General features: G+C 34.4%; 1 protein-coding gene across 4 annotated transcripts; it reads left to right on the top strand.

Annotated features, from left to right (window-relative positions):
• The first annotated feature begins 3,162 nt into the window (after positions 1 to 3,162).
• LOC133704195 (RNA demethylase ALKBH10B-like) lies at positions 3,163 to 10,231 on the top strand. 4 transcript variants are annotated; one of them, XM_062128972.1, is made up of 8 exons: positions 3,163 to 4,409; positions 5,377 to 5,493; positions 5,801 to 5,898; positions 6,013 to 6,130; positions 8,040 to 8,162; positions 8,303 to 8,415; positions 8,501 to 8,655; positions 9,233 to 10,231. In XM_062128972.1, exons 1-8 carry the CDS (start codon positions 3,770 to 3,772, stop codon positions 9,948 to 9,950), a joined length of 2,082 nt encoding a protein of 693 aa, XP_061984956.1. In that variant the 5' UTR covers positions 3,163 to 3,769; the 3' UTR covers positions 9,951 to 10,231. The 4 variants fall into 4 exon arrangements, with proteins under 4 accessions (XP_061984956.1, XP_061984958.1, XP_061984957.1 ...); XM_062128974.1 differs by having other exon boundaries at positions 3,165 to 4,409; positions 5,380 to 5,493; XM_062128973.1 differs by having other exon boundaries at positions 3,166 to 4,409; positions 8,043 to 8,162.
• The last annotated feature ends 50 nt before the right edge of the window (positions 10,232 to 10,281 follow it).

Below are 10,281 nucleotides of genomic sequence, written 5' to 3'. Positions count from 1 at the left end.
ATATATATATAAAAGATAAGTATACTTATTTATATATTTCAAGAAAGTATTTTATTTTTTATAAATGAGTTGAAAATTTAAAAATTAGACTTGAAGCAATAATTTTTTTTAAAAATAAATTCTCAGGGAGATGCTGCTAAGAAGTTGAAGGCCCTAATTGCGGTGATAATATATATATATATATATATATATATATATATATAAGAAATCAAATTTATTTTCTTGTTTTAAATTAATTTTTTAAATTATTTAAATATGTGAATATTAAAAATAAAATAAAAATATTATTTTAAATAAAATATATTTTTAAAAATAATTATTAAAATTATAAAACCAAGCGAGATTGTGAAACCCGGAGATGGACGACGACCCGAACCGCCCCTGCTCTGCTCTCTTTTGGTACTGTTTCGCATATCCACGGGAGAAGACCCCCTTTATTTCCTTTGACAATCGAAGATCTTCACTGTTCACTCGCATCTCATCAAACATAATCTCACCACCGCCCATCCTTTCTCCTAGCCGTTCAATTAATCAAACCCCACACGTCATCAATTAATAAATTGATCTTTTAGACTCGTGTCGTGGCTGGATGGTGTGAACATTACTTTAAATACTATAAACAACGAACATCATTTCAAAATAATTTGTTTTTAATATCTATATATATATATATATATTATATTTAGTAGCATGCCAGTCCTTCTATTTTTATTTTTTTTAGTTATCGCAAAATGTTTTTAAGAGTGGACTTGCAAAATCAATAAATCGACCGTTAAATATAAATATGGTTTTAAGCGCCGGTGAAAAATGATCCTCTTTTCCTCGTGAAATGATTGGTTTCAGTGGAAGAGCATGCTTTCTTTTGATTGTCATTTGATCTTTGACTTTTACTTGAACAAGACGTCCATGTGACTCGGGGTTCGTGGCGCAGTGAGTCGTGGTGGGAAAAGTTTCTAGCATTTCAATGTTACATATGGAATTAAACAATTTGACTACAGAGGAGGAGACTATTTTAAGAATAAAAACCACTAAAACGATGATGGATCTGTACTTCATTAATGCTTAACGATGAAGGGATGGAGTCACAAGTTTATTAAAAAAACATAAAGATTCAATAAATAATATTTGAAATTATAGGGACTAATTAACTAGCTTTGTCAAGGTGTAAGGACTGACTGCGTTTTATTTAAGTCCACAGAGTGACAGACCATTCGATGACAGATCCTATCTCTATATTTGCACGCGAATCACGTAATTGGTTTTCAAATGCCAGGGTCTTTTTTGTCTTTTTCTTAAAAAACACGTGTTTTTTTATTTTTATTTTTGGACAGATGAATACGTTGAAGCATATTGGGTCACGTCATTGTATTGGAAAAAACTTCAACAGTGCAATTCAATCATGTAAGATGACAGCTAATTTTAAGAAAATCAGTGGTTAGTTTTTTTGAAAATATTGTTCTTAAACATTAAAGAAATAAAAGAATTCAACTGTATTTTTTTAAAAAATTAAAGAAATAAATAAATCTCAATGACTAAAATGTTTTGCAAATCTATGTGAAAATAAAATTCTTACAGAAAAAATAGTTTTTTTATATATAATTTAACCAGTCATTTAAAAAAAACCATTAGGAGATTAAAAATGAGAAAATGAAAACAATAGAATTAATTTTTATATGAGAAAATAAAAATGTTTAAATAAATGAAAAAATAAAAATATGTGGCCATGATTTTTTCAAGATTATAATATAAACCATATATATCAAACATCTGTCTAAGTTTTTATATTAAAGAAACAGAAATCATAATTTTTCATTTTAAATGATAAAATAATGATTTAATATATAAAAAAAGTTTTTTTTGTTTTAGAACTTTAAAATATTACCCAGTGTTTTGAGCTGAAAAAACAAATTAAAATAGGTTTTAAAACCATGATAGCACGCGATGCTCCACATGTTTTTTTTTTTTCAGGCAACCTTGCATAAGAACTTTTTATTTTTTCTATGTTTTTTTTATTTAATTTTTTCTACCTTTATTTCTTTTCCCTACCATTTTTTTCCCTCAAATTTAATCATTCAACCTTTTATTATTTTAAATTGGCCTACATAATTTGTTTTATTTTAATATATACAAGTTTATCATAGTTTTAAATAAATACTTTGATATTTAGACGATGCTTAAATTTACAAATATTTAATTTTTTTGTGATGTAATTAAATATCAAATGGTTTTAACAAAAAAATAAAGTTTGAGTACATCACCTGACTCATATGTAATATAATTAAATAAAAATTAGTCTAAAAAAATACAATGAAGTTCATGAACCGCATCCAGTTTTCATAGGTCAAGCCACAAAACTTAAATCAATTTAATATATTATTTTCTTAACATTACAAAAAAAATGTCATATGATAATTTTAGATTTTTTTAATAAATTATTTTTTGGTTGTTGGTGGATATTTTGTTTAATTTTTTTTATGAGCTACACTATAAAATACAATCAATTCAATATATAATTGTTTTAATATATTCAGCACAAAAAACTTTTTACTACTGTTAATATTATTTTTTTAAAAAAATTAAAAATTCAGATACAAAATCCTAACAAATATATGACAGAGCACATATCTATTAAGGCAACGTTTGGGAATGCGGCTGCGTTTCTAAAAAATTTGAAATTTTTTTTGGTTAAAATTTAATATGGTTTGTATGTTTTGAATCGTTTTGATATGCTGATGTCAAAAATAATTTTTTAAAAATAAAAAAACATCATTGACATACATTTTAACATGAAAAGTTATTTGAAAAGCATCCGCAACTACATTACCAAACACGCTATAAAGCAACCAAACAATCAACATCTCCACTCTAGTTAACCATTACCCTGCCTATTGCAAATTAGGCATGGTGGTCCTAGCTTCCACAACATCAACACAAATAAAAAGGTGAAATAAATTAAATACAATTGAGATTTACTGTCTTTAATTACAGTAATCACTCTTTTATTAATTCCTGAAATTATAATGGCCCAGTAATTTACTATAAAAGAAGTTTGGCACCTAAACCCTAGGAGTTTAATGAACTCGGGTCCAAAATGACCAAAACACACAAATTCTAAGAATATTCTAATCGGGGTCCCGTCCACACCCGCACCACAACTGAGTTTACTCCCGAGACAGTTGAGTTTACCCAAGCTACTTGCTCAAAAGTACAACATAAAAAAGTGAAAATGGGAACTACTTGCTTTGCATTTCTTCTCTTTAGCCACCATTTAGGACCATTGATAGAAGTAAAGATTTCCTGGACACGATGATGATGCGTTCTCTATAAGCCATTTCCTTCCCCTTAGCCCACAGCCCTTACTCAAAAAACCCTAGATCTTACTCTCCAGAACACCTTTTCTCTTATTATCACTCCACTACCTTTCAACACCTTTATTTTTATCTACTTTCTTACTTACATATATAAATATATTTTTGTCAGATCTGAGCATTCCTTTTTAGCTAGAAATTCCTCTCCTGAAACTAACGACCTTGCTTAGCTTGTCTAATTCTGATATCTAGTGCTATTAATTATTGAATTTTGTAATATTTAGTGCTTAATTTCCACTTGATCTGCTTAAAATGGTATCAGATTATGAAATTCACGAGTATTAAGATCAATTAATTAATTAACTAATTAATTAACTATAGTTGATTTAGATCTAGGATTTATTAGTGCCATGTTTTATATGTGATACTTTTAGGACTTTTTTAGTTATTAGATTATCAAAATGGCAATGCCACCAGGAAATGTGGTCATACCGGACAAAGTTCAGTTTCCTGCTGGTGCTGCCGGTGGCGGAGGTGGTGGAAATGAGATCCACCAGCACCAACTCCAAAGGCACCAGTGGTTCCCTGTCGACGAGCGCGACGGGTTTATCTCGTGGCTGAGGGGGGAATTCGCTGCTGCCAATGCGATTATTGATTCTCTCTGCCACCACCTGCGTGCCGTCGGGGAAGCTGGTGAGTATGATTTAGTTGTAGGGTGTATACAGCAGAGGAGGAGTAATTGGAATCATGTGCTGCATATGCAGCAGTACTTTTCGGTGGGGGAGGTTATTGTTGCATTGCAACAAGTTGTATTGAGGAGACAGCAGCAGCAGCAGCAGCAGCAGCAGAATCATCATCATCAGCAGAGGTTTTATTACGATCACGGTAAAGTTGGGGGAAGGGATTTTAAGAGATCTTCGAGTGCCGGGTTTAATAGAGGACATAGGGGTGGTGGTGGTGGTGGTGATGCAGTGAAAGAAGGGGTTAATTCTAGTGTAGAGAATCATAGTTTTAATGGAAATTCTTCGGAGAATATTAGGAGTGAGAAATTTGAGGAGGTAAAGTCCGGTGGTGATGGTGGGAAATCTGACGATAAGAAAGGTGATATTTGAGTTTTAATTTTGATTATGGATTGCTGAATGCTTGTTCCTTGATTATTTGTCATGGTGGTAATTAGTGTATTTTAACTTAATTGTAATTGCTTTTTAACAAGATTTGTCTTCTTTATCAATGCATGGTTTGCTATATGTGAATTTTTTGTCACCATAGAATTTATTTTTTAATTCGTGAGCTGGGATTTGTCAATCCCGAAGCTGATTAGGAAAAGTGTTGTTCTTGAAAAAAAGACTTGTATTCTCAAAAAATTATTTATGATCTTCGAATTTGTAGAGTATGGGTTGGCAAGCTGGACAATTAATGATTATAGCATATTGTCGTGGCAACGTTCTTTAAGTGTGGTTTTCAATGTGTTTTCTTCAACGGTTGTTTTTTGGTAGATGAGAAATTGGTGCCAAGTATCCATTCCTTGTTTTATGTATGGCTTGGAAGTTGTGCAAGTAAAAAATGCTGTTGGTATACAATCTTGACTGCTAAATATTTACATCTATCAAGTCAGATTTGGACAAGTTATGTCTCTCCTACATCTTTTTGTAGATGTGCCATGTAATAATTTGATGGATGCTTATTGTTGTGATTACTTTCCGAATGTTGTTTGTTTTGCACAACATGTGTAGGAAAAACGGAAAATCTTCTCTTCTGTAATTTGTTTTTAGCCTAAAATTGTTGAAGCTTTTATTTCTGATGTGTAAGCTTGGAGTTTCTTTTTGTATTTTGCTTCTACCAATATTTTCTATCCTCTTTCTCCTAAAATCTACTGTGACATAGAAAGTTTTGGATTGTTAGTTGTTCTGTTTGACTCTCCTTATGCTACATACTCCTACATTATGAACACCACATTGAATGCAGAAGTTTAAGAATACAAATATGTGCTCTTATTTGAAACAATGCCTTGTCCTAGAAACTACTCTGGGGAAACAATGATGTTCATTTAATTTCTTTGTCATGTCAGCAGATGCTACTGCAAAATCACATACAGATAACCACAAGAATAGTTCGGGGAATGCACAAGGAACCTTTTCTGGAAATTCAGAAGCTGTGGCTGTTGATGACCGGTCTAGCCCCGAAGGTCACTTTCTTGCGCTCTCTTGGGGTTGGCAATGAGGAACATATTTTCAGTGTAGAGTCATTTGCAACTTTTTAAAGGAGCCTACTTAACATGCTATCTTGGAATACATGTCTTTTAATTGAAATTAATCATGCTATCTTGGAATTCATATCTTCTAATTGAAATTAATTTGCTGCACATGCTATCTTGGAATTCATATCTTCTAATTGAAATTAATTTGTTGTGAACCTTTTGCCTCGTGCCAAGTTTCATCTTGTTATCTTGGCATGTTAATTCTGTTATTGAAAGATCTTGTTATTCTAACCAGAGAGTGATTCACATCCTAGCAACAATCAGAATGAGAAGCAGAATCTTGCTATCACTCCAAAAACATTTGTTGCTGAGGAGAAGATAGATGGACAGATGGTAACACTTTTACAAGCATCATTGCTATTGATATTCTCACCAAATTTACAGTTTGTTTTAGATAGCCATTTCAGTTTGTTTCTCCTACTTCTAATTTGTTTATCTTTTCTCTAGGTTAATGTGGTTGATGGACTGAAATTGTATGAAAACTTGCTTGATGGCTTGGAAGTTTCAAAGCTTGTTTCTTTGGTTAATGAGTTAAGAGCTACTGGGAAAAGAGGACAGTGTCAAGGTAAGTCATTAATGGAGCCTTATTCTTAAGAGAAGCTAGTAATATTCCGTTTCTTTTCACACTGCTGCTGCTTTCATGAAATGATTTTGTTTATTAATCTGGCTATTCCAGAATATGGAATCTACCTTAGAGATTCACATTTTATCAACAATATATAAAAACTATAGTTTCTGTAAATACTTATTGCAGTGTCCACAATTGATTAATTGTTTTATTTTGAAGATACTTAATTGTACTCTTTTAGGGGTTGACCAGCATTATTTTTTACTTGGGCCAGAGTTTGAGATTGGTTTAGCTTAGGTTATTATGGGGTAAGAGCCTCCTTGCTTGATGGCCCATTCTTAGATGTGCCTCTTCTAGTTGATAGCCTATACAGTGTTATATTTGAGGTATGCATACCGTCATGAAAATGCTTTCATATAATTTAACATAATCTCAAAAAACATTTATCAGAGTGAAAGTGTGTTAAAAGGATATATTGATTTTCTTAATCAGTACCCTTAAGGATTGGTGTGCTTGTCGACATCGGAATTTTGGGTTAGGTCAGGCTTTATTATCAGTATGTGTTATTGCTAGCTCAGCTAAAAAGTCCTGCCCCGCGGATACCTTTCCAGTTGGCAGCCCCTTTTTTAAGACTGCATAAATAATTTAAGATCCTTCTTAAATCCAAGAACTATGTATATGAAACTAACAGTTGTAATGAAGAGGGTTAAAATATATTGGATGTTATGTATGCTTCAGTTATATTTGTGATGAAATTACCTAATCCTATACCTTTTTTGTGAAAGAGAGATGACTTGGGTCCATTTGGGAAAAAAATGGAGAGGGTGCTGAGCTCACACTACTATGAACCAGATAGCATTACTTATATATACGTGTATGTAAATATATGTATGTGTAAACCTGGTTGCTTTTTGCTACCCCATATCCTAGATGGCCCATTCTTAGATATGCCTCTTCTAGTTGATAGCATGTACAGTGTTATGTTTGAGGTATGCATACCTTTCATGAAAATGCTTTCATATAATTTAACGGAATCTCAAAAAACATTTATCATAGTGAAAGCATGTTAAAAGGATATATTAATTTTCTTAATCAGTACCCTTGAGGATTGGTATGCTTTGTTGACATCAGAATTTTGGGTGAGGTCAGGCTTTATTATCAGTATGTGTTATCCTATTACCATATCTAATTTACTGCCAACAACATGACATTGTCGCATTCTGGATTCTCTAATGTTATTTTAGTGTTGTAGTCAGTTGGCAATGTTTCAAGTGATGGTTTTGGCAATTTTGCAGTATGCATGTTGGACATAGTATTTTTTTTTTTCTAGTTTTGGTTATAGGATCTTGTTCGTTTCTGAATTAGAGCAAAAAAAATTGTGAATAGAGTGCTTAAATGCTCATGTTTGGAAGCCAAGCTACTCAATTTTCAGATGCAAGGTGTCTGATTAATCTCACTGCTAGATAAATACTCGCTCTTGTAACATAGACAACCTTTGTAGCCTTATGAAGCAATAAAAACTCTTTGGAATTGATATTTTTCTGTATAAACTTGCTAAGAATCGTCTATAAAGCTAATAATCTTAAGCTTCCTCTCCTAGTTTCCTTGGCCTGTTTCAGGATTCCCTCTATCTATTTTGCTGCTTAATTATCCCCATCTACTGCCTAGACATGAAATGGAGGATCCATATTTTATTTCCTTTTGTTTTGTTCTAAAGCATAAGTTTCTATTGCCATCTGTACTCGTGTTATGAAATTTTCTGTGAAAAAAAAAGCTAATTACAGTAGCATCCATATTATGGCAGTATTTCCTGCTTTGGTGGAGGTCTTCCTGTCTGTCACATGCATGCTGAAAGTAATTGCTTTTAGTGAAAATGTTGATCATGTGTAAGTTCTTTGTTCAAAAGCAGGTCAGACATATGTCCTCTCCAAAAGGCCCATGAAGGGACATGGAAGGGAGATGATACAATTGGGTCTTCCCATTGCAGATGCACCCGCAGAAGATGAAAATGCAACTGGGACCTCCAAAGGCACGTCATATCTTATGTAGAGCTTTTTGCATGTGTGCGTGTGTGGTTAAGATGCATGCAGATTCTTTTTTCTTTGTAATGCTAAAGAAACACTAGTTCTTATACCCTTTATTGGATTTTGTTATGAATAAATTTTGCAGAGCGGAGAGTAGAATCCATTCCTGCATTGCTGCAAGATGTAATCGAACATTTTGTTGCCATGCAAGTTATGACCATGAAGCCAGACTCTTGCATAATTGATATCTATAATGAGGTCACTACTTGTGGTATTATGTGTAATGATTTCAAATAACATTGATTATTTAAGCAAGCCTAATTTTTTGTGGAAATTTCTGCAGGGTGATCACTCCCAGCCTCACATGTGGCCTCCATGGTTTGGAAAGCCTGTTTCAGTTCTTTTCTTGACAGAATGTGAGCTGACTTTTGGGAAAGTAATTGATACCCTGCATCATGGGGATTATAAAGGGTCTCTCAAGCTTTCTGTTGCACCTGGGTAATCATTATTAACTCTTCATAGTTTTGTGTCGTCGATAGTTCATCAAGATTATTATCTGTTTTTATGATTAACTTTCAGGTAACTAGCATTGAAATTAGGTTCTGAATTGATATGGTTTGTATCCACTGTGATAAGTGTGAAGTTCTATTTTCATGAAAACTGTTCTTTTAATTAATTTCCTTTGTGATTCTCTGTGCTGAAATCCAACAAAAAACTATACTTCTCATGGCATGTCTGGATTTTCTCTCTACGTGTTAGTTCCACATGGCTGTAACTTCTCTTGCACCATGTCTAGAAAATGACATTATCTCAAACAGCTAAATTGCCTTCAAACAGCTCAACTTACTTTCTAACTGTAGGATAGAAGGGGTTAAACATGAGTAAGGTTCAATACACACCTGCCTCCAAGCATTCAGTTTTTCCCTAGAGCCATGGTGAAACAGTTATATGATGAGATGTGATTAGCAATACATTTCCTTCCCTTGAATATAAATTCTTCACATTTACTTTCATGATAATGAACTGCAATTTTGGTCTTACATTCCTGAAGTAATGTTTCTTACTACAAAAACAGATCCTTACTTGTGATGCAAGGGAAGTCATCAGATTTGGCCAAGCATGCAATCCCCATGATTAAAAAGCAACGGATGCTTGTTACCTTCACCAAGTCTCAACCAAAGAAACTTACATCTAATGATGGCCCGCGGCTTCCTTCACACGCCGTAGCCCCATCTTCCCATTGGGGTCCACTGCCAAGCAGATCCCCGAATCATCCTCGTCATCCTGTGCCCAAGCATTACGCAGCAGTTCCAACAACTGGTGTACTGTTAGTGCCACCTATTCGGCCTCAAATTCCACCTCCAAATGGTGTACAGCCACTCTTCATGACCACCCCAGTTGCAGCACCAATGCCATTCCCTGCACCAGTTCCCATCCCACCAGTTTCAACTGGATGGCCTACATCCTCTCCAAGGCATCCTTCGGCTCGCCTACCTGTCCCCATCCCCGGCACAGGTGTTTTCCTCCCTCCTCCAGGTTCCGGCAATGCATCATCTGCGCTGCAGTTGTCGGCGACTGCTACTGAGACGAATTTTCCTACAGAGACAGAAAAGGAAAGGGAAAATGGACCAGGAAAGTCCAATCATGATACAAGTGCTTCTCCAAAAGAGAAATCTGCTGAAATGACTCAAAGACAAGACTCCAATGGAGATGTGGATGGAATAGCTGTGAAAAAGGAAGAACAGCAAAGTGTTAGCCATACAGTAGCTGGCCAGTCAGCTGGAGCAGTGTAGAGAGGGAGGGGGGGGGGGGGGGGGCGAGTATCTTGTCAAATGCTAGAGGGGTAGGCTCGGCTTGAAATGAGTTCATAGCAAATGTAAAAAGAGCGCGGGAAAACATATGAGACTTTGACATTTCATACTACTGGCGGTGACAAAGGGGATGAGGAACAGCCCTGTTCTCTTGGCAATCCCTTCTGTTCCCTGTTTCTTTTTTTGCTGTCTTACTATATGAACTCAATACACTAGGCAGAAACCTCATCTTAATTTAACACCCACATATCTTCTTCAGAAAACTTGTTGAGCTAGTTCTGACGGGCATCCTCTTTCTAGGAAGGAACTCATC

The sequence above is a fragment of the Populus nigra genome, chromosome 10, assembly GCF_951802175.1.
Source record: "Populus nigra chromosome 10, ddPopNigr1.1, whole genome shotgun sequence".
NCBI lineage: Eukaryota > Viridiplantae > Streptophyta > Magnoliopsida > Malpighiales > Salicaceae > Populus > Populus nigra.
This window is presented reverse-complemented; position numbering and strand designations above follow the sequence as displayed.